A 26,322-nucleotide genomic window follows, 5' to 3' on the forward strand; every position below is an offset into this window, starting at 1 on the left:
TCCTGTTGGCAGTAGTATCTGGTCTCGACGATGGGACATTCTTCTTTTATCGATAGTGATTTTTCTCCTTTTGCCAAGTAGGGATATAAAGGAATATATGTTTGATGATTTTGTATTACGGGGTAAACATGGAAAAAATCGTAATTTTCTGATTTGAATATAGGAACATGGATAGCGAATATAAGCTTGGATTCGTAAAAGGTTACTTGGGTACTGAGAAACAGATAGTATGTTAGCACATTGTTAAATTTTGCAATTTGTTCTTCTTTGTATATATGTGATAAATATGACATCATTTCTGAGATTTCTTGGGTAGATATTATTGAATTATGAAGAGTATTTAATTTAGAGAAAACGATCGGATTTTCAATATTGTCAATAAATGTTATTAAGTTTTGGCAATCAGGATTAATCTGGTAAAGAATACTTTGATAAGTTATGTAATTATCCAAAGTGATTATTTTGGTTTCTAATGAATATTTAAATTTTTCTATATTGTCTTGTAATTTTTGTTGATTTTGCCACAAGGTTGATAAAGATTGATTATAATGATTAACAAGCTTTTTGTACAAAGTTGACTGAAGGTTAAGTTCATGAATTACATTTTTCTGATTTAATTGTAAAATATTAATTGCTTTATCGTATCGTTCTCCATCGTCAGCATCTAAAGTTCCAAAAGCCCATTTATTAATTTTGCCTATTCCATCTATTAAACCTCTTTTAGAGCGAATATGTGGATGTAAATTTTCAAATTATATTTCGAGAATTTTTATTAAGAATTCGGTTCTTTTTGTCATTTGTTCAGCTAAGTTATGAAAAGATATAGGGTTAGAAGCATTACTTACTATTAGACTATTCTTAAGGCTATAAAAATGGTTAGTTAAACTAGTTATCTGTTTAGTTACTTCTCTTAAATCTAGATAGTGTATAAAGGTATGTTTACAGTGTATAAAGGTAATTTTTACATCTTCTCCTTCACATCTCCGTTGAAGTGCCAAGAATATCAGGAGCAAACACGTTGTCCGGATTTTCATTTTCCTGAAAAGATATTTTTTGTTTTACTCTGGGTTTTCTGATTATATTTTTATGGTAATTTCCTTTATTAGTTTGTAAGATAAGGCCTGAATCTTGGACTACTTCAGTCTTTTTAAATTTTGGTGCCTTTTTATCGCGCAATTTTGTTTCGACGTATGCAATGTCCTGGTTAGAGAAATCTGGAGGGTCATTTCGATTTTCATTTAATTTATTAATTATTTTTTCTTTTGTTTCTTCGTTTCTACTTTTTATTATTTCGTATAACTGTTTACTTGCTTTTTTATGGTTTTGTACATAGTATGATAAAATAAGGTTATCGTCCAAGTCGAAAGGATCTGGACTATTAATGTGTCCTTTTATTATTTCGAATGGGGTAAACTTAGTGATGGAATGAATTGAATTATTATAGCTTAGAATAGCATGTTTTATTAATTGGTTAGGGGTTAATTCTTTATTTTCTTCTCTAAGACAGCGAAAGCATTCTATTAGTTTAGAATGAAACCTTTCTACGGGGGAGTTGGAATTACTATTTTTAGAAGTTGTGAAATGTAGTTCTATATGGTGAAGTTTACAAAAATCTTTAAGGTCATTATTTTTGAATTCTGTTCCACAGTCGGCAGTAATTTTATAAGGTAAACCGTGGTGGCTTACGAAAAGAAGTACATTTTCCACTACGGAGGTGCCATTGACACTAGGTAAAGGATATGCTTGGGCATATCTCGAAAATGAATCTATAATCGTTAAATATGATTGGTTAGAAATTTTAAAGACATCTACATGAATATGTTCAAAGGGCTTTGATGCAGTGGGAGTTAGACTAAATTTTATAATTGGAGGATTTCTATCGTATTTGTTTTTAAGACAAGTTTCACAATTATTTATAAATCGTTCGATATCTTCTGCCATTTTTGGCCAATAGTAACGTGATCATAGGGACATTTTTACTTCATTTATACCGCGATGTCCTTTTTTGTGTATGTGATAATACTCTAATTTTTCTTTCTGTTCCTGAGTATCTATTATGTCAGTTAAAAATTTTGTGGAATGTACAAATTTAAAAGAGCGGAATTTTTAAAATAATTCTGAACTATTACTACAAATGTTTCTGGTAAAATATTTTCTTTAAAGTACAACGCATAAATCTTTTTGGGATCTATATATTCTTTTACAAATTTAAAAATACTTTCTTCAATATTTCTTTGGGGCAAAGTAACATAAAATCTAATATTATCAAATATTTTTTCATTTTTGCATTTTATTTTATTTATTTCTCCACCGGTTAATATAATTTGATTTTTATAAGTATTTAGGGCTTTTTAGGTTATGGATATACCTAGAATGGGATTTTCTAAAGAGGCATGACAGGTTTCTAAGTCTGAGTCATCTCTTTCGGGATTTTCAAGAGGGGGTCGAACTTGTATGTCCGAAATAATATTTATTTTACTAGTTGATCCATCATTTAGTAAGGAGTCAAGGTCTCCTTCTGAAAGTTGCGATAAGTCGTCAAAGTTGCGTAGTTCATTATCTAATATTTCATTTATGTCACCTAAATTAACGTCCATCGAACTCGTTTCGAGAGCATTTAAATCGGAATCTATTTTATAATTATTTTGTCTATTAGAAAATTCAAATTTATAACATTGATAAACGTTAGAATCGTATGGATAAGCGTTTATGGGTTTTAATAAAGTTATAGATAAATTTTTATTAGTTTCATTGACAAATTCTACTAAAGCTAAACCATCATTTGCTACAGTTAGCATTTCTGGTACATACATATCACCTAAAATTATCTTATCAATTAATATTTCACCGTTCGGTACGGTCACAGGGACTTCTTTTCTAATCTTCTCATAAGGGCCAACAGATATTTCAAACTTTATGTCTGATGGTTTTCTAAATTTAATAGGGATTATTGTGTCTCTGCTAACGTGACATTTATTATTAAAATCAATGTTAAACTTCATGGATAATAGGTCATTAACCCCGACCAAGCCATCATAAAACTCATGAAAATCATATAATATGTAGTGCAGTATGTTGTTTCGATTAAATTCTTGGAACGCCGGTATGGCTGCTTGGTATTTGATATCTTTCGTGCCAAGAGACGTAGAAATTGAAACGTTTGAAGAATATATGCAATCTGAATAAAATTGTTCAGCAATACTGGGTTTTAAGATTGATTTCGTACTACCAGTATCAATTAATAATTTTAATGGGGGATTAAAAATAGTGATGTAAGGTAAAGGGTTATTAGAGGTTAAATTTACTTCGATTAAGTTATTTGGTTTTCTGAGGTGGTTTCCTGAAAATTCTGAGGAAAATAATCTAAATCTACTTGCTCACCGGAATAGATATCTGCGTCGACGTCGCTATGCGTCTGTCCGCATTCTTGTCTATCGCAATCATTATTATATAATTCTTCAACTATAATATTCGGCTTTTGCCCATTATTTTGAAAATAGTTTCTATTAAAATTATTTGTTCTTCTGTTGAACGTTGAAGGGAATCTAGAATTTGTGGAAATATTCATCGGTTCCGGCTTTGGGGCGCGATGTTGGGGAGTTCGATTTGGTCTGAAAACATTCGTATTTCGGGAAGGTCCAAAGACTTCAGAGTTAGTTGGGAGTCTTTTAGGGGGTAGCTGTTGAGGCTGTACATTAATAGGTTGGCGAGGCCATTGGAAATTTTGGGGATAATTATTATTTGTATTAAAGTTTGGATTTTGGGGAATAGTAGAATTTGTTTGAAAATATTGATTATTCATGGGATTATAAAATTGCCTGTTTGGATTAGGGAAATTCTGATTTCTGAAATTGCCTTTATTTTGATGCGACTTATTGTCATTATTACTTGAATAAAATTTCTCGAAATTCTCAAATTCATTTACATAAGCTATTACATAAGCATACAAATTCTATTAAATTTTCATTTCTTTGTGGCCTGGTTCTAGTAAGTTCTTGTGTTAAGGATTGTAAATTACGTTTATCAGAAAAACATTGTATAAGCGCGGCTTTTAAAAGTGCCCAATTATTTAATTCTACCCTATTTCCTACCATAAGCTCAGCTTTTCCTATAAGTTTTCCTTGAATGCATTCAAAAATGTGATCATTTAATTCTTGGTCATTATATGCTCTATATGTAATAATTAAGTTATCGCAAAGATAAATAAATTTATTTAAAGTATTAGTATCTCCATCATAAGGTCTAATATTTGAAATGTTTGACTTAAATAGTTCCCAATTAATGGGACGACGTTCGAACGTCGGCGTCGGCGTTGCCGTCGCTTGATTAGCTTGAACAGTTTGGTTAGTTGCCATTTTAATATTTTTATTATCTTTATTCTTCCTACCTTTAAAGTTAATCTTTAGATTCTTAAGAGATTCTACCAAGGAATCAGCGTCAATCATAAAATGAAAATATCTTCTAATAAACAATGTCTTAACAAGCTATCTTCCGAATTTATAAAAAACAAATAAGGAAGGCAAGAAGGAACTTGGCACTCACCTCGATAGTCTTTGCCAACTACTTCTCCAAATTCGTCCACCCAAATGAAGGACTGCTGTCACTGAAGGGCTGCTTTCCAATGGGGGCTGCTTTCCACTAAACGGAATGTTCTTTTGGATTTGCACTTAAGGCGTTGAAACACCAAAGTCCCGAAAAAGTCTGCTTTCCGATAGATACGAAATTCACAGTTTCGCGACTCGCACAAATCCTACTGACTGCGCCAAATTTATATTTCAAAAAATGAAATTTGTTTTTAAAAAATATTTTTATTTCTAAACTACAATTTTAATGCATCTAAACTGAACAAGACCAAGAATAATAATAATTTTTACAATGCAAATAACAAAGAAACAATACAACTTTTGGGGAAACTGCAGAGTAAGCCGCAGGTGTTGGTTGCGATTCTGCCAGGTCCGGACTTTCGTACCATGTAACTCGTGGGATATTTTTCGAGGCAAGGAGATGCATTGTCACCGAAATTATTCATAACTATAGATGACTTTGTCCTTATCACAGATAATTTAGGAGAAGCCACAGATATGTTAAATGAATTGGACTTTGCATGTTCGAATGTGGGCCTCAGAATGAATTTGATCAAAACTAAGTTTATGACACATATGATCCCCAATAACCATTTAACTATTCAAGACAAAGTGGTTGAACTGGTGGAGAAATATACGTATTTGGGTCATGAAATAAGAATCAGCAAGGATAACCAAACATCCGAAATCCAAAGACGGATTACTTTAGCGTGGGCAGCATTTGGAAAACTGCGAGACACACTAAGGGCCAACATACCAAAGAGCCTCAAAAGAAAAGTATTTCACCAATGCGTATTACCGGTCATGACCTATAGGGCGGAAACTATGACTCTAACCATGACTACGGCTTAGAAATTAAGATGGCACAGAGACGAGTGGAACGGTCTATGCTGGGAGTGACGTTGCGGGACCGAATAAGAAACGAAGATCTGCGAAGAAGGACCAGTATTGCTGATGTTGTGGAACGCAGAGCGGAACTGAAATGAAACTGAGCGGGCCATGTAGCGAGAATGCACGACTCACGATGAACGAGCAATATTGAATGGAGTGCAAGATCACCAATTTAACTCTCATGGACTTCTTCAAATGGGGTTATTTAAAAAGCAAGATTTATAATACCCTCCAACTTCATTGGAAAAACTAAGATAACGAATAGTGCATGAATTTTGTGTAGTAATCCCTAAAAAGCTCCAAATGTTCTTCGTAATTTCGAACAGCGACTTTATAATTGTATGGACGTTGGTGGATATCATTTTGAACATTTAAGTAAATAGTTATAGCTGATGAGTTAACTGCTTGGAATTATGAATTTTTTTAATTTAAAATTTAGTTCATTTTATTCACGTTACATTTAATAAAGTTTCCTATTAATGTTGCAAATTTCGTTTTAATGTAGTTTTTGACATGACCGGAAATTGACACTAGCAAAACACAGGCGTTACGTTTAGTTTTTAAGAGGTACACTTTCAATAAACTGATAATTTTTCACAAAAATAGAGTTAATATCGAAAAAATATGTATGTCTGAATTCTCCAGCGAAATATCTGTCTAACAATGTGCCCAACATAGTATATTCATTATTTCAAATTTAAGGATTGGGGTATTAGAAGAGAGTGAGCTGACAATTGACAGATATCTATATCGTTAAAAGATGACCCCCTTATCATAAAAATCGACCTGTTTTAACATTTTTACAAAATCCTATGAGTGTTGCCAAATATCATGGTGGACTCTTTTGAGTGGCCAACTCGTATAAATATGGGATATATAAAAAAAGATAATGAAATTTAGTGTTCACGTACGATTCACAATTTAAGAGTTACTTTCGTTGATAGATCTATAAAACCGTTATGATTTTATGAATTTATACTTTATGTACTGACACTATAACTTTAATAGTAAGCAAGAACGTAAAAACGGTGAAAGGGAGAGAGAAAATACACTATATATTGTTATTCCAATTAATGATATCACTCCACCCTTTTTAAGGGAAATGGAGTCCCAGTAAACCGACTGACGATGAGAACATAGATAGAATGGATAGAATTGCACAGTCAAATGTGAATAGTACATTACCTGAAAGTAATACCAAACTTACGACATCTAGAAGGATCCAGTAACAATAGTAACGTTTATTTAAAAGAATATCTCAAAGAAACAGAAGAATATACTTAATAGTAAATTACACCTACAGATAAAGCGTTGGAAAAACTGAAAATAGTAAAATAAACAACAGCTCAAGATAGTCAAGATAAACTGAAGTTGGACGATTTGGGCATAACATACAAGATTTTGTATTATATCCTTAAAAAACCTATGTATGTTATTCAGAAATAAACAAGAGATCGTATTAAAAATTACCAAAAATATAAAAATACTTACTTATAATTGTATTTTTTGTCTTGTAGTAACTGTATGCTTAAAATATTTTGCCCAGTAAAGTTCTCCTTCAAATTTTGGCAAGTATTGTCGGAATAACAAAGAAAATTTGAATTTTCCAGAATGCACCATCTTCCACTGTATTCTCCGAATAAATCCTCCACTGGTCCATTTTGAACTTTGTACAACATTCCCTTCTTCTGAATGACCATATTCATAGCTATGGCAGCCCTTTCCACAGAATTGTCTTTATTTTTAAAACCTCTAACGACATCTGGAGCCTTTTCTAATACCCCTTTGACTTGTTTAAACCAACTGCTCTTTTTGTTATCTGGGGGAGCTGGCTTTGGAGTAGAGTTCTCTGCAAGAGAATATGATCGAAAATTATTTACAATTTACAATGACATTAAGACTATAAGTTGAAAAACTATATATTACATAAAATATATATTACATAGTAAAAATATGCAATTCTATACCGCTCTATCAAAGAAAATGCACTGTTTTATTTAGTATATTTTTTTTAATTTAATTATTTTGTAAAAGTATTAAAACTTTTGTATGTTAAAGACAAAATAATAATAATAAATAGTCTTGGAGCTAATCTGTTGCGTTGGAAGTGAGTTGATGGATGTATTGCAGGTTGTCTTCAAATTTAACGAAGGATATGGTTGATTTTTTATATATGGCATCGCCACATACCGAAATAGCGATAGTAACCCAATGGTTTAGCGATTTCTTACAAACTCCATGACCGATTAGTATTCTGTTCAGATTGCACCATTGATGGCGAGGGAGAAAAAAGCCGTTTGGTTTGATTGTAAGGTTCTATACAAGGTCGAAATTTCTCAGATATGAAATTTGTCACGTTGGTAGCAGTTCTTGTTGGTGGATATCTGGATTTTAGTCAGTGTTGGGTTTTGTCGAAATTTTTTGACGTTTTGTTAATAGTTTTCAGATCTGCTTCTGTGGTGAATTCGCCGTTATCTATTTCTTCTTCCTTGACTGCCAGGGTAATTTTGCGTAGATAAATTTTCGAGAGATGGTAGCCGGACATTTGATGTGTAAAGAGAAGAGACAGAACTGACTCGTGTAGTAGGCCGTTTTGCGGACTTCTGAATTTGCTAGTTTCTTCATTGAGGTTTATTTGGAAAGTCATTTTCCAGTAAGCATTTGGTTTATCAGGCCATTGAATGATGGTCAATATACATCTGCTATATTTTAAACAAAAGAGCCTCTTTCCATACCGTGCCGTAGGCGTAGGTCAGGTCTATGAATGTACTGCCGTTTCAAAAAGTTTAGATTATTTTGAATCCATTCGCAATAAATGTTCTTAGAGCGAAAACTTGAAGCAGCTTTTTCCTGGCATGAATTCAGGATATTTGGGTTTGTAAACCCAGAAAGCCTCGTATAGATTATTCTCTCAAACACCTTGTAGCAGATGCTTAAAATTGCGATGCGATTGGCCTATAGTTTTCACGTAATGCAGTGTCTTTTCCAGGTGATGATTTTGTTTAAATGGATAAGGCAACTTCTGCTAAACCATTATACTTCTTCTTCTTCCTTCTTGTATGTAGGCTTTAAAGCTACAGCTATCCTCTACCATTCTACTAATGTGTTCGTTCCACTGCTGTTTCCGTTTTGTCACCCATCCATTTATGTCTTCTATATTGCATGGTCTTCTTATGTTTTCGCTTCTCTCCCTATCCAACAGACTTTTCCCTGATATTCGTCGGAGTATTTTTATCTCTTTTGTTTCTAGTAGTGGTCTCGTTTTAGATGGGTCAGGTCTTGTCTCCTCCGTGTATGTTAATATAGGTCTAATTGCTGCTTTAGAGATTCTTGTTTTTGTGTCTTGTCTTAGGTGTTTGTTCTTCCAGATTGTGTCATTAAGAGATCCCGCCGCTTTCATTACGTTATAAAATATTTTCTATAATTAGGAAATTCAAAAACGTTGTTTTCTTCTTATAGTGCCGTGCACCTATAGTGCGTTGGCGAATTAGCTTAAGGCCAGACGTCTGTCTTTTGCGGTATGCAAAAGATCGCCAGTGTTATTTATGCCTATCCAGTTCTTTATGTTCCACAGCCACGACATTTGTTTGCGACCTGCTCCTTTCTTGCCTTCAATCTTTCCCTGGATGATTAGTTCAGGGATTGCGTATTTTTTCAATCTAACGTTGAGCCAACTGTTATGGGAAGGGGCTCGTATGCGTTTGGCCACGTCTTCGGATTTGGGGACAGTAGAGTTTTTTGAACCAGAATTCTTTTTTTATAAACGTTCCATGCAGTGCGGCTACTGTATGTAAAATTAGATTTTCTAGAGTTTCTCTACTCTACAATACGTACGCTGAAAATTTGTTTTTGAGCGAAAAAACAAAAGAGCACTCCAGAATAGCTACCTGGAAACCGTTAACCGTTTCATCACTAAAAGTATTTTTGGGTTTATGGTTGCACATGGGCATCTTCTATGTTTCAGTCTATGAGTAGAAATCGTTTTCTTACCATCTTAAGATGTTTTCATTTTTCGCTAACACCACAAGTATGCCAGCCAGGTTATAACGATCGCCTGAATAAGATTGGGTGGCTACTGGATTTTTTTAACGAACAAATTGACCAAATTTATTATCCAAATAAACAGCTTTCTTTAGACGAGTCAATAGTTCTTTGGCGAGGACGCTTAGCATTTAGACAATATATCAAGAACAAGCGATATAAATTTGGAATAAAACTGTATATGTTAACTGAACCAGATGGACTTACATTAAAATTAAGAATATACTGTGGAACAGAGAAAGATATGCAGAGAGACATGGGGCATGTCGCTCATTATAGTATTTTCATTGATGGGAAATTATTTTGATCAAGGGCATTCATTGTTTATGGACAATTATTACAACAGCCTTGCTCTCAGTAAAGAACTTCTGATAAAAAAATACGTAACAGGAACGTTAAGATTAAACAGAAAAAGAAACCCGACAGAAGTTATAAACACAAAATTGACTAAAGGGGGAGTTATAACTACATATGCTGACGGAGTCACAATTGGAAAGTGGCGTGAGAGGAGAGAAATATATTTAATTTCTACAGAATTTAGCGGTGAAATTATTAGTCTACAGAACAAGAGAAGACAGATGATCGAAAAGCCGAATGCTATTGTGCAGGATAACAAATATATGTCAGGGATTGATCGCAAAAGATCAGATGTTGTCATATTATGTCAGTGAACGAAAAGCGATTAGATGGTACAAAAAACTTGGCATTCATATAATATCAACGATGTTACTTAACAGTTTCCATTTACTCAACAAACACTCTATTAACAAAAATCTTTCCTATTACGATTTTCGGCATAAAATTATAAAGAGTTTACTATCAGAAGTTGAGGAAAAACCTGCCGATGTAGAAAAAAATAATCTTAAGAGCTCTACTACTCACCTTCAGGAAAAATACCATTCTGATCTCCAGGGAAGACAAATGAGGAAAAGATGTAGAGTATGCTATGAAAATAATAAGAACGCTCCATTTCTTTTGTGCTTTGTGTCCCGATAAGCCAGGGCTTTACCTTGGAGACTGCTTCAGACTATTTCATACTATTAATTAAAACATTTTTTATGGTTGTTGTTGTTTAATATGCAATATAAGTTTATATGATTGATGTATGTTGTTTTATTTCTAAATTTAGATTGTAATATTGGTTTAGTTACATGAGTCAACTGTTGAGTCATTGGCCTATGTGTGGATACATTCTCAAAGGCCTTAAATGGTGAGTCAAGGTTCAAAATACTGTTTGACGTATATATACTTTAAAATGTATATAAGTAATTATAATTTTCATTGGTTTTTATTTCCATATTAGTAATACACTAGTACCGATTTTCCCGATAATCCCAACATTCTTATCGGCATTGAAGGTGTTTAAAAGTTGTATAATATAAAAAACAGTTTGATTGGCACACACACACATATATATATATATATATATATATATATATATATATATATATATATATATATATATATATATATATATATATATATATATATATAGATATATTTGAATATATCGAAAAATAACATTTAATGTTGTTGCTTGAGTGTAAGCACATTTTCTCTCAAGATACAAAAGACAAACGTACGTTTATATAGCAATTAACATAATTTCACCTAATTTTAACATTTTAAACACGCTATACAAATAAATTTTAAATAATATTCCTTTATTTAAATTCTATTGTATTATCTGAAAGACGAGACATCATTTTGAAGAAAAACTCAATGTGTAATTTAATCCTGATAACTCGGCGTCTTCTATTACTTCATGAGTTTGTAAAAATACACTTATTATAATATTGTTTAGATAGTGATATTAGATATTTATTGTAGTGGGTTTATAATACTCTGCTAGGGCATTTCTCAGGAGTTGTAAATTTAATAAAATGTTTCGGTGTAATATTAATATAATATAATAATAGATCAAATAATACAAGCAGTACATCAAGGTCATGGTTACAGAATGGGGAACAGGGAGATCTAAACAAAATGCTATGCAGAGTACGCTGCCCTAGTCGCCGAGACCAAAGATTTAACAGTTGTTAACGGTAAATAAAAGATCTACAGATTTTGATACAGAAAAGAAGAGGAAGAGAAACGTAGGCAAGAAAAGAAAAAGGAAAATGCGAATCGTAGACAAGAAAAAAAAATGAGAAAAGGAAAACCGGTTATTCTCCATTGATGATGAACACCGGAAGAGAAATGAAGCTTCATCCAGATCTTATTTTTGAAAGATTGCCTTCCTACGAAGAACGTTCATTCCTGAATATATTTTACCTTTAAATTAAAGTCTAAGAATTTGCTCGTAAAAGTTTGAAGCTTCAAAGTGATAAAGCCAAGGCCAGGCTCGACATGCACGTTACAGGTACAACTTTTGAAAAAGATGAACCAGTACGGTTGTACAATCCCACACGTAAGAAAAGACTTTGTCCGAAACTTTAACGCAACTAACAAGGCCCGTACACTGTCCTGTACAAAATAAATGATCTAAACTACCTCATCCAGTTTTCAGCTAGAAGTAAGCCCAAGGTAGTTCATATCGAGAGACTAGTTTCATACATTGGAACTGATCCACCCTGTTGGCTTCAATCGATCCCTGATAGTGTCATCGCGTGCCTTAGTAGTAGACTAAAGCGCACTCCAACGCGCATCATCATCAACCTGTATGCGTCCACTGCCGGACATAGGTATCCCTCAGCTCTTTCCATTTGTCATTCTCGTGCGGCTTGCATTCAGTTATTGCTAACAGGCTTCAAGTCGTAAGTACATCTAGTTGGTGACCTTCCTCTGCTCCGTATTGCTTCTTGTATTGGTCTCCACTCTAAAATAAGTTTTATCCATTGGTTATCTGATATGCGCATCACCACGCCTCAAAACATCTACGATTTTTGCTATTGGCCGACTGATCTGAATATGCCCATACCGGACATATAAATATGCGACATTTTTAATTCACGGCTCTCGATGTTCACAAAGGCTTTAACCAAGTCTGGTATGCTGGATTGACCAAGAAACTACTGAACATCGGCCTGCCATTTTCATTCGTTAGACTCATCCATTCATATGTCACTCAACGTAAAATCACGGTAAAGATGCGAGGTCATTTCTCAGCCTCTTTTTCTCTCACAGCAGAAGTTCCACAAGGTTCCGTATTCCACTACGCTTTGCTCAAAATCATCTTGACCTGGTGGACAGGTGCTGCGGGAGATGGAGAGTAACACCTAATCATAATAAAACTCAAATGATTCTCTTTAGACATCTTAATCTAAGCAGATTCACTACATAAAATGTAGCCGAAAGAATCAATCTCAGACTCTGAGGCGACCGACTCCAACTCCGTAACCAGGTTAAGTACCTCGGTGTGGTGTTCACAGAAACACTAAACTGGAGGGCCGATCTGGCTGCAGCCTGTAACAAGGTGAGGAGAAGAGTCGGTTTACTCAATGCCGTCTGTGTTAAGTTCGGACGGACACACCCACGTACACTTATATACACGTACAAAACATTTATCAGGCCGGTGATTGAATATAGGTCTAATCTTTATATCATGTTCAATCGCCGCCTCATACAACTGCTGGGATTGGAACGGGGAATTCTGCATAGAGTAAAAAACAAACGGCACGACTACCCCTCCGCCCTCATTCATCAACTGTCGAATATCCAGCCCATCAATGAGAGGCTCTCCTCTTTGAGCAGGAGTTATACAATCAAAACCATCCGTGGCCAAAACTTCAGAGCCCAAGATATTATTAAAACTACCTGCTTATCCTTCGGTAATGTATTCAACAGACACCTTAAACGCAAACTCCCATTCCTACCCGCTAAATTGCTGACTCTTGCCAGCAACGAACTCCCTGATGAATACATTGATATCCTGGAGGCAACTCCACTCTATTATCGCCGTAATTATTAAATTGCTCACTTCGAGCTTGCTATGACAGGGAGAGATCGGTTTTCTGTGGTTTCCCGATCCCATTGCACAATTATACCTGTCTATTGTCGAGGGTACAGCCATAGCTGCCCTCTCCGTAATTCAAACATTTATATACTTATTAATTACATTCAGTCACAACTCATAACCATATAATTTTTACTAATAAAATTCTGAAAAGGACCGTTTTAGCTCAACAACCCTTTCATCCCTGACCACCCTGGATTCCACCTCCTCCGCGTACCGAAGCGTACAGTGAGCAGAAAGCAGCGATACATACCGACACCAACAAAAAAAAACCACGTCCTGAACAGGTGTTCCACCTAAAACAGGACAACAAAATCATCAACAAAGAGAATCGACAAATAGCAAAGAACAACGAGACAATGATCGATTCATCGAATCCTGTACCCTGAGAATCGGTTGTAGGGCCCCTGCTCCCGTTCTACGAACCGAGACTCTTAGTTGGAATCTTTTCTACCTTTGGAAAATGTGTTTTATTTCATTCATGTTGTGAAAAATACCAATATTCCACCAAAGATGGAACATACGCAAAGGGCACTTCGAATGGACTGATAGAAGTCCCTCTGTAAGGCACCGTGGGAATGGATAAATCGCCGTAGTTTTCCAGACACTTCCTTCCCATTTGGTGATAATAGTCCAGTTACTCGGGGCGAATAACTATAAAGGAGGGAGCAGTGTCACGACAGTTCCGTGAGATTTATTTCATATAAAAAAAGTCCCTACACGAAAAAGAATAAGTGATGAAAAGTCTAGAATTTTCGAGATGTCATTGAAAATTCCGGAAATGAAGGGTGAAAAGTCAGAAAATATAGTGACAGTTCGTAACAGTCGTAGTTATGATTTTGAAGTTTATAGCTGTCATGGAGCTATTATAAACAATTATTGTAATATTGTTGGTGTTAAATAAAGCTGATTTAAAAAAGTGTAACATATTATATGGGCAACCCAAAGAAAACATGAATCGAACGAACACATTAGCAAAATGGCAGAAGACAAAATAGCAAAAATAGCACCTGGCAAATCACCAAATGTTCGAAGAAATGTTGCAAGACCAAGGGAAATGATGTGATAATTTAAACAGTACAGGAGGCTAATATCAAAGAAGAAACAGGCCTTAGGGGCCTATTTATAAGAAGAAAAAGAAGAAGATAAGGGACAACTGACAACGTTAAAGAATATATTTTCTGAATATATATTATATTGAAATGTGTTTGTGACCCATAGATAAATAATATAGTATATACAGTTGTTTGTATATATGTTTATATATTGTATATTATGTTTGTGGCCGATCCTTGTATTTCAGTATTTCCTCAGTATTTTTTCATAAATTAAAATATATGTCATTTATTCCATTTAAAAAACTGATAAGTATTTTACACGTACTTCATAAAAATCACGTTGTACAGTCTCGATAATTTAAAAATTAAAACCATAATTTAAGCCACAATAAATCTGACGGGAAGTATACAATTTGGTTTAATGCACAAATCACCAATAAAAAGACGAAATTTCTAAAACGCAAAACTAAGAGAACATGAATTGCTACAGGAGAAATTCTTTAAAAAGTCTCTAAAATAAAAAGACTTATTTGAAAACGATTTACGGATTTTAATTCGACACCTCAAAAACAAATGTTAAATGTAATTTTCATTACAATTAATTGTGGTTTAATCCCACATAAAATAATATTTAACTTACGGATTTTACAAGAAAACAATTTCAGAACCTCTCTAAGTAGAATAGTGGTATCAAACTTTGTAATGTCTACAGAAGCCAGCCGATCTTACAATGGCAGTTAGGTCCAGAAAAATACAGATGATAGATATCGAAGAGGATAAAAAGATAGAGAACTTTCAAGAGGAAAAAAGTGTAAAAAGTTATTGATAAAAATATTAAATACCTCAGAGCGGATTATATGGTAAAAAATACAAATGAAATTGGAAAACTTAACATTCAAAAGTTCAGTATGCTCAACACCTAGAGTGAAAATAAAGGAAATAAAAAGGACAGTTCGTAGCTCTACCAATTCAGACTAACATAAACCACTGTGTAGGCCCCAACAACGAAGACCTTCCACCACGACATCCTACTAAAAAATCAATAAAAAACATAAAAAAGGCCTTGGCCAACAAAAAAAATTAAAATACACTAACAAAAAACCGGCGCAAGCCACCCAAAAAAATTAATAAAAAACCAAAAAACCGGGTACGTAGGGCCCAAACTCTTGAGCACCAAGCCTCTGAAATGAGTGCCAACCCAAAGCGGAAGCTTGAGGCCCAAGCAAGCAATTTCAGTTCCGCGGATAAGTCATAACAGGATCACAGGAGTATAGCGCGTCACGATGTCCTGAATTTAAAATCGATTAGGGAACCATGTTGGAGTACTCCCACATGAAGAGAATTTGGCAGATAGTCGTGCCCCTATCGCGCATCAGAGTGCTATAAGGGAGAAGGGATGATCTGCAGCATTGTAGCGAGGTGGAGTGACTCCTGTTAATACATCTCGCTCCAATGAATTGTTACACCCGAACGTAATTCTAAGGGGTGAACATGTCTCACAGACTGGGTTTAATTAAATTGCTTGCTTGCACTTCATTATACTAATCTACAACATTTTTATTAAATTGAATCCTTTCTTTTCTTACCTTGTGTGAACCAATTTGATCGGGACTTCAGTTGATCAGTTTTTTCTTTTTCCGTTTCTTGTTCATCACCAGGCAAGGAATCGACCCTCATTGGAGGAGTTGGAGGACTGACGACTTCTTCGGATTCAGATTCGTTTGATATGCTCCATTCATCAAACGTATGTGCATTTGATATGTTTCCATAGAGATCTCCTTGAAGCATTTCTTCCAACAGTCGGATATCATTTTGACCTTGTACACTATCTGTAAAATAAAAAAGGCTAGTTCAGAAAAGGGCTTCCATTAAAAATTGCTTTATTTTCTTTACAAAGTGTTACAATATTATCTATAGACCAGGGCTGATATGTTTTGAAGTGGAAGTGAGAGGTGGCATTCGTATTTTTGCAGAAATAGTTAGGTAATAACAGTAATAATAATTAAGTTATCTTTTCTCTCCATTAGGTAAATTAATAAAATAGGAACATTAATAAAATAAATTAAAATATTTAAAAATTATTAAAAACATCGATTATTTTCTACTTTCCTTGCTTATAACTTTTAAAACAATTCGACAATTAAATTTTTTATAAGATATGAGAAATCAACGAGGAGAGACAATGAGTACAAGAGACAGGAGAGTATCTTTGCAGCTGAACATGACTTAATCGTGCTAAAACAATTTTACAAACTACCACCTAGACACCTGTACAGTGGCGCACTCAGGGGGTTTTGGGGGTTAAACCCCCCCAGAACCCTATTCCGACACTGTTACTCACACATTTTAAGGACTCAAAATGGAGGTAACATCATAAAAAAATTTCGGTGGCCAACCAAAACCCCCCCAGAGGCAAATTCTAGGTGCGCTACTGCACCTGTATACGTGGAAATCACCTAGAGACAACGGAGAAGACGTTATTATAAGAAACCAAATAGACTATATAAAAAAATTGTTTATAATTTTAAAATATTCCTGAGATCGTCCAAATAATTCGATTTTAATTCCATGAAGCTCGTTAGATAGATAAGTGTGTTTTGGCCCATTTATTCTGGATAATTTCAATTGACTATCCCGAAAAAGGTAAAACTATCCGTAGCAAAAATATTATAAGTAGTCCACTATTGGACAAATTAGTAGAAGCAGATTAAGAAACCGACTCACAAGATCGTTATGACATTGCCAAAGTTCATGAGTTGGGCTTCAAATTATTTTCCCCTAATTATTTTCCCGATTTGGCCGCCTCCGATTATTATGTATTCCGAAATTTGATGGCTCGTAAATAGAAAATTCAGCTCAAACGAAGAGATAATTGAAATAAACGCCTATTTTGCAGAGATTCCAGAATCGTATTATAAGGTTATAAAAAAAACAAAGATTGATTTTTTGACTGGAATAAAATAAAAGATTTTTCTGGAAAAACGTGTTTTTCATTTCTAATATTATTATCATACCACCTAGTGTACTTATTCCGATAAAACGGTAATATTACGAACAAACGGGCAAACTTATTGTTTAAACAATATGTACTAATATACTGAAATGATTTCAACTATTTGAGTATTTAAACAATTAACTGAAAACACAATGAAAATAAAAGCATCAAAGCGTTTCTTACTGTTGTCTTATTAATTGTTGTTTATTAGAGTAATAAACTATCAGAATCAATATTGAATGAGTAAAGGTTAAGTGAATGTAAGTGAACATTCTTTTTGTAATGTATTCTTTCCCAATCTACATCGAACAGCGTTTATATTGAAGGCATTTTAAATGTTTATGAATATTGAAAGTAAAATTATACTTATCTTGCATTGCAAATATAAATATAAATGCAAATTGCATTTATTTATAAGGTGGCATTTTACGTTCAAAGTAGGTATAACAAATATGTTTAGAAATGTATAACAATTGAAAACCATTGAAGTAAGATGAAACTGCTGAATGAAATGAAAGTGCTGTTATAAAAATAAAAAATATCCACCAGGTCAATAGTATTTATATTTTAACCAATATAATTACATACTCTACTTCATGAACTACAAACTCAAAAAATCAATGTATCATTAGTTTGGATTAAAGGATGCCGGTTCCTGAATTGGATTTTAAATCGACTATTTCTTATTACTCTCAGGCAGTTTTCAAAAAACAAAATTAGTATTAGCTTCGACGTCAGTCTATAATGACTTTCGAGGTGTCAATACTGATCCTAAAAGGGCATCTCGTTTTTTACTTAATTTTCGATATTTTCGTTGTTGTTTGATTTGCGATATAAAGCAAACGCATCGAAAATTAAAATAAATAAGAAATTTTGAAATTATAAAGGGGTTCTTCAGAGATCCGATTTTTCTAAACCTCTACAAGAGTTTTTTACTACGTACCGTTACTTACGGCACTTCTTCTTCGTTTTATTTCTCTTAAAAAACTCTACAAGAGCAATACTTTTATCTACTAACCTTCTGCAGTGAGCAATTATTCAGCTTCTACAGCTCGATGGTTTTTTCGCTAGGCAATGTGCCAGCAACCATCCCGACGGTTTTCCATCAGAATCACACTCTCCTACTGCCTCACAAGCTTTAATGCGACATTTTATTAGGAACGGTCCTGGCAACGGTTTGTAAGGATGTGATTCTCTTTTATCTACTCGCTCTCTGCAGTGAGCACCCACTCAGCTTTTAAAGCTCGATGGTTTTCCATTAGACAAATTCGTCAGCAACCATTCTCGTTTATTTTCAAGGCTTTGGCTAAGACATTTTGACATGTTGTTCGTTTAACAAAGGGGAACCTTCCATTATTACGGTGCTAGGCCTAAAATGGGATCCTGTGACCGACTTTCTTATTCTTCTCGTCCTTTTGACAAATCTTATACAAAGCGGGCTATTCGTTCAGTCGTATTTTTTTTCTATCCTCTTGGTTTTATTTTTTCATGTGCCTTGCTAGCCAAACGTCTTCTACAACCGTTCTGGTACTTCAATGTATCTGGGATGATGAAACATCAGATCTGAACAGATACAACAGACCTCTGTGCTTGTATGTGTTACATTTCCAGTGTTATCTCTACACAAGACCATTTATCGCAAGATCGGAGCTCTTGGCAGCTATACTGCTGACTTACACCCTTTTGAAGATTTAAAAAATTGGACACTTTAGACACACTACATTGAACTGCTCCCTTTCTAATACCATGAGCAAGACAAGAATGTCAATGTCCTCTGCTACGACAGTCACATAATCATAGGCTTGGAATGGAGCAAGCGCCGAACATGTGATGACATCAGATTCAGCCTGGTCGACACTAAAACCAACCCACTTCAGATACAGTAGTTTTGAAAAGGTCTATTAAGTCTGTTTTGTTCTTTTCATTGCCAAGAAATTTATGTTGGAATAATATTGTTACGGTCTTATTAAACTTTATCTCTGTCCATTGGTGCTTTTTCGTGCAACGAAAGCACACGAGATGGGGTAAGTTTTGTGGTGGGGGAATAGGTCGATAGTCAATTAATAATAACATAGGAATGTTAAGAAAATAATAAATTTAAATAATAGATTTAAAATGATATGACTAAAAAATATATATTAATACAAAACTAAGTTTAATGGTTCGTTTTTATCGTATTCTTACGAGTAATCAAGAACCCAGTCAACTTTGGAGCGCTGTAAAACCCAGAAAAATTAATGAAATTATACAAATTTGTAGTGAAAATGATTCGTTGCAAAACACTCTATAATATTGCTCTGATGTCATTTTACTGTAAAATGACTAGAAAAATAGTTAAGGCCGAAGAGAAAATTTGTTAAAAATTTTTAGGTATCTTTGTTAATAACTTTTTTATTTTCCATTTTACTATAAAAAGTAACAGGAATAAATTTGTAGATAATTTAATTTGCTAAAATTTTTTGTAGGGTTTCTAGTTTACTAGATACAGAGCGAAAACCCTTTCCCCCCATTTTCTAAGATGGCGGCCGGGGGACAAGAGTGGCGACCCCACAAACTTAAACTTAAGCTTATACTTCCCCTCCCAACACATCAATAAAATAAAATTGAAGTAAGTATAAAAAAATACGAATGTATTTTTGACCATTTGAAAGTAGGTATGGCATACTATATTTAATCTTATAATACAGTGTGGTCCAACCTCAGCAACGCGGGCCGCATGCGGCCCGAGGCTCGTTAAACTGCGGCCCCCGCAAACGCATTTCAACAATATTGCCATTGATAACTTTTACCTGTTCCAACCCTGTCTAACTTTCCGTAATCTTAAGAAAGTAGTTAACCTTGAACACCCACTCAGGGTCATTCGTCACTGAATTAACAGTGGCGAATAAATTGAATGTTAAGTTCAGAATGAGTAGTGGAGTAGTGCCAAAACAACGCAAAATTTTCGAAGAGAATAGTACGTTCCAAGGAAAATGGGAAAATCAATATTTCTTCATCGAATTAAAAGGCAAACCTCAGTGCACTATTTGTTGTCAAGTACTCGCGCTATCAAAAGAATACAATATTACTAGGCATTATGAAACCCAGCACAAAACAAAATAAGACAAATATGAAGGTGAAGCTCGCAATACTCTTGTAAAAGAACTTAAAGCTAAATTGAATACACAAAAATCTCTATTTACAAAACTGACAGCCGTTCAATCATCAAGCTTATCAGCATCATATGAAGTATGTTTAGAGCTTGTCAAAAGTAAAAAAGCATTTAGAGATGGAAAAATGATCAAGCGGTGTGCCGTTAAAATAGCGCGATCCTTTGGAGATGAAAAGATGGCCAAAAATTTTGAATGTGTTTCAGTTTCCCTTTACACTGTATCTAGAAGAGTTGATGAGCTGAATACTCATGTATTTAAAAAAAATGGTCGACACAGTTCGTGATTGTTTGTACTACTCCTTAGCCCTGGACGAATCTGTTGATATTATTGACAAAAATCAGTTATTAATTTTTGTTAGATGCATCAGTGAAGATTTTTGTGTACCTGAGGAACTTCTAAAACTGCACCACATGGAAGACGGGACCAAAGGTATTAATATATTTGAAGCAGTTAGTGACGCTGTGAAAAATATAGGCGGTTTTCAAAAGTGCTCTTGCGTTTGCACCGACGCGACGTAACAAAAGCAATGACGGGACACATAACGGGATTGGCTGGACTTTTGCGAGAAAATGGTGAACTGTGTTATGTTTCATTGCATTATCCATCAAGAGGCTCTCTGCGGAAAGATAATTAAAATCAACGATACTATGAAAACTGTAGTGCAGATAGAAAACAGCTTAAGAGGAGGAAACAGAGCTCAGCGGCACCGAAAATTCATCTCTTATTTGGAGGAATTAAATACTGAATATAAGGACGTCCCCCTACATTTAGAGATACGCTGGTTGAGTGCAGGTAAATAAAGAAAAGAGATCTTACTGTTTTTTGAAACGGAAATTGTTATTAATACGGACGTATTTATAACAAAGCTTAAGAACAAAACATTTCTTCATGAACTGGCATTTCTAACAGACATTACCTCTCACTTGAACACATTAAACCTACAACTCCAGGGAAAAAGTAAGACAGTATTACAGTTGGTTGGTCAAATTGAGACATTTCGCAAAAAACTTTATCTTTTCGAGAACTGTATGAAAATATACGACCTCACACATTTTCCTGCGTGTTTCGAAATAAATCACGAAGAAACCATGGTCGATTTCTCGAGGTTTGCAAAAGTTCTTACAGAAATAAAAAGAGAATTCGATGAAAGGTTTTCGGAATTTGAAGCACTAAAACCCGATCTTAAGCTTTTTAATAATCCAATGGGAGTCAACATCCAGAACCAATCAGCAGAATACCAATTAGAGCTGTGCGAACTACAGTCCGATTCGTTTTTTCAAGCAAAGAAGAATGAAGACATTAGTACCTTTTGGAAGTTAGTCTCCAGGGATCGTTTTCCTAAACTTCGTAACTTTGCGTTGAAACTATATTCAATGTTTGGTAGTACGTATATATGTGAAAGTACATTTTCTGCTTCGAAGCATATTAAATCTAAAACACGTAATCGCTTGGATAACGATTCTCTGGAAGAGTGAATTAGACTCACTACGACTAGACTATAGATGTGCAAAAGTTAGTAGAGGATAAACCCTTGCCTCAAATATCCCATGGATTTTTTATTTTAAGTTAAATTTTAAACATAACATGTAAATTGTAAACCAATATTATTTGTAAGTAAATACATAATATTTCGTTTGTATATTATTTTTTAAAATAAACTTTTTTTGAACGAGTCGAGTTCTCTGGCCCTTCATAATAACTTCAAATTTAATACGGCCCGCAACGTCTAAAAGGTTGGACCATACTGTTATAATACATTCAGATTTTAGCGTTCCTACGCTATATATAAATATAACCTAAATCAACACTTAGCAACCATGAAACATAGGAGAACATGTCATACATATTTTATTACTGGGTTTACAGACTGATAAAATTATATTTTATCTACTTTCATATTAAGATAAATCGAGAACTTCATTATATACGAGACTGATAAACTTGAATCATCAAAATTAAATGTTGGTGAGTCCAAATACGTAGAATGAACTGAGAACAATTATTCTTGTCGTCAAATTTTTTTAATTTGTATTTTGAGAACGATTTACGAGGCAAACATCGAAATGTCAAATAATAATTGTTATAATTATGGGGTTACCATAAAATGTCGTCTCTATAGACCTCTATCGGAACGTCCTTTTCCTTTATATGACTGAGTGAGGGAGTTTTTATTTGGATTTTAAAATGTGACATCGGATACTTCGTTTAATCGTTTAATACAACTAGTTTACTAGTTTAGATCGTTTAATACAACTATGGTTCACAAAATAGTTTTACTTTTGACAGAAAATTTAACAAATTCTTACTGGAGAATAAAAAATTCTCCTCCTCTTGCAGAATCTTTTATCGATACGAATTCATTTCAATCTTATATATTATAGCTACCAAAATTTCCTTTTTACATACAAGACTTTGAAGTTCTGATAGACAAACCAACCATTATAATGCCCTCTTATTCAGACTTGCCAATTTTAACTAATCTGATATTCAAATCCATAAAATGTGACATCGGATACTTCGTTTAATCGTTTAATACAACTAGTTTACTAGTTTAGATCGTTTAATACAACTATGGTTCACAAAATAGTTTTACTTTTGACAGAAAATTTAACAAATTCTTACTGGAGAATAAAAAATTCTCCTCCTCTTGCAGAATCTTTTATCGATACGAATTCATTTCAATCTTATATATTACAGCTACCAAAATTTCCTTTTTACATACAAGACTTTGAAGTTCTGATAGACAAACCAACCATTATAATGCCCTCTTATTCAGACTTGCCAATTTTAACTAATCTGATATTCAAATCCATACTAAGCAAATTAGGGGAAGATTTAACAATAATTTATACAGATGGTTCAAAAACTGTTGAAAGTACTGGTTTCGCTTTTTTTGTTTCAAACAGTAATTATGTTGAGAAATATCGAATTCCTGAATGTTGTTCTATTTTTACAGCCGAGGCTGCTGCTATGCAGAAAGCACTAATTTGGTGTGTCACTAATTATTATGAGAACATCGTAATAGTATCAGATTCTCAGGCAGTATTACAAGTTATTCGTAACCATCCATTGGATAGTTTTCAAAACTCAATTATACTTGATATCAACAAATTACACAAAATTCACAAAAAAAAACAGTTACTTTACTCTGGGTTAAAGGACACAATGGAGTAATTGGAAACGAATTAGTGGATGGTATGGCAAAAAATACATCTGAGATATCCGAAATTACAAATTTTTACTACTTTAAAGATTTTTTTTCTATTATCAGGAGTATTGGCAGGGAAAGATGGATGTCAAAATAAAAAGAGGTTCAGAAGACTTCAAGCCATTACTTTTCTATTCATCCATGCTTACCAAAAAATATTCCACATTTTAATTTTAACTACAATAAAGTACATTCTCCGTTAATAACCCGGTTAAAATTTAACCATGGCCTCTTTCCAGAGCATCTGCATAGGATTGGGATCTATGAAACTCCTTTCTGTCCTTGTGATGGTAAATCTGTTGGAGATTTGAACCACTTATTTTTCGATTTTCCTAATCATAGGGAACAGACTCGAAGCCTATATTTAGGTTTAATTGATCTCAATATTAGCCTACCAGTTAACATCAGCAATCTGTTATCTTATTCTGACAAATCTATATATAATATTCTAATCAAGTTTATAAGCGATTCTAAAATAAAAATTTAAACATCCTTATAACAATTTTCTGTGGCAAAAAGATTTTTTGTCTAATGCTATCTCTCTCTCTCTCTAAGATTTTACTTAGATAGCTTAAAAATTATAATAAAAACACGAACATATGCGAGGAGAAGTGTGCAATAATTGTTTGATGATAAATATAGGTCATTCAACGCGTCTGACGACTCGGAACATGTCGGAAAAACGACTGTGACGAAATTAATAGACAACCAGCTAATTTTGAAGCTGAAGTTTGAAGCTTATATCATCATCATCCAGCCTCAAGAGTCCATTGCTGAACATAGGCCTCTTCCTCATGTTTCCAACCCCGTCTATCTTGCGCCGCTCTCATCCAGTTTTTATTGAGTCTTCTTAAATCGTCAGTCCATCTTGTAGGTGGTCGACCGACGCTTCTCTTGTCTTCCCTTGGCCTCCATTCCAATAACCTCTTTGTCCATCGCCCATCTGTCATTCTGGCTATGTGTCCTGCCTATCTCCATTTTAGTCTGGCTATCTTCTCGATGATGTCAGTCACTCCGGTTCTTCTCCTGTCTTCGTTGGTTATTCTGTCTCGCAGAGTTATTCCTAACATGGACCGCTCCATTCTTCTCTGCGTGACTCTCAGTTTGGTAGCTGCTGCTTTTGTTAAGGTAAGTGTTTCTGCTCCGTACGTCAAGACTGAGAGGACGCACTGATCAAATACCTTTCTCTTTAGGCATGTGGGCAGCTCACTTTTAAAAGTTTCTCTCAGTTTTCCAAATGCTGCCCACCCAAGGCCGATTCTTCTCTTCAGTTCATGAGTCTGGTTATCCCTGCCAATCATAATTTCATGTCCCAGGTATTTATATCTATCTACGAGTTCTATTTCTTTTTCACCAATACTGATGTTCTGGTTGGGTACCAAATTGGTCATGATTTTTGTTTTCGAGATATTTATATTTAAACCTACACTTTCTGTAGCCACAACGAGTTCCTGTATCATCTCTCTTGCCATACATAGATCTTCAGCTATTATAAGTATATCATCGGCGAAACGTAAGTTGTTTAGATATTCTCCATCTATTTTTATTCCCTTTGTCATCCAATCCAAATTCTTAAAAGCATGTTCTAGCACCGTATTAAAAAGTTTAGGTGACATTGGGTCTCCTTGTCTAACCCCCCGTTCTATTTTTATGCGATTACTGTTAGTACGTAATCTGACAGTGGTTGTTGCCTGCAGGTATATTTTGTATAATAATTTAGTATATCTATAATCTAGCCTGCATTCTTTAAGCGCCTGTAATATTTTGCTTAGCTCAACTGTGTCAAAGGCTTTGTGAAAATCGATAAATATTAGAACTAGAGGTTTATTGTATTCCACTGCTTTCTCTATTAGGGTTTTTATACTTTGTAGATGGTCATTTGTTCCGTAACTTTTTCGGAATCCTGCCTGTTCCCTTGGTTGATAAGTCTCTAATTTTCTTTCCATTCTCTTAACTAGTATTCGCGTAAACAACTTATATATATGGCTGAGGAGGCTAATCGGTCTATAATTCTCTAAATTTGCTTTATCTCCTGCTTTGTGTAATAGAATCATAGTAGCGTTGTTCCAGTCTGTTGGAATATTGGCGCTGTGAAGGCAGATATTGAAAAGTTGTTTAATTTTTTCAAGTAATACATCCCCTCCAATTTTTAGTGCTTCTGATACTATTCCATCTTCACCCGGGGTTCGATTATTTTTCATTTTCTTCAGGGCTTCTTTGATTTCTGATTTTGTTATATCGGGCATTAAATCTGATCCTTGGTTTAATACCCCAGTTTTTAGTGTAATTGGAGGTTCCGTATTGTTATCTTTTTTTCTTGATCTATATAACTCTGTGTAGAACTCTTCGACTATTCTTAATATTTCATCTCTGTTCGTTGTTTCTTCTCCAGTGCTGTTTCTCAGTTTGTTAATTTCTATTTTCCCCTTTTGTACGCTC

General features: G+C 34.3%; 1 protein-coding gene across 1 annotated transcript in view; it reads right to left on the bottom strand.

The window, feature by feature from the left end:
* The window catches only part of RhoGAP15B (RhoGAP_ARAP and RA_ARAPs domain-containing protein RhoGAP15B), a 54,793-nt gene that overhangs the window by 15,352 nt on the left and 13,119 nt on the right, over nucleotides 1-26,322 (bottom strand). Inside the window, exons 2-3 of the mRNA XM_072541046.1 lie at nucleotides 16,115-16,357; nucleotides 6,966-7,323 (exon numbers count right to left, since the gene is read on the bottom strand). Of these exons, the coding sequence (XP_072397147.1) occupies nucleotides 6,966-7,323; nucleotides 16,115-16,357 (601 nt within the window). The remainder of the gene's footprint in view (nucleotides 1-6,965; nucleotides 7,324-16,114; nucleotides 16,358-26,322) is intronic.

This window comes from Diabrotica undecimpunctata, chromosome 8, assembly GCF_040954645.1.
Source record: "Diabrotica undecimpunctata isolate CICGRU chromosome 8, icDiaUnde3, whole genome shotgun sequence".
Lineage (NCBI taxonomy): Eukaryota > Metazoa > Arthropoda > Insecta > Coleoptera > Chrysomelidae > Diabrotica > Diabrotica undecimpunctata.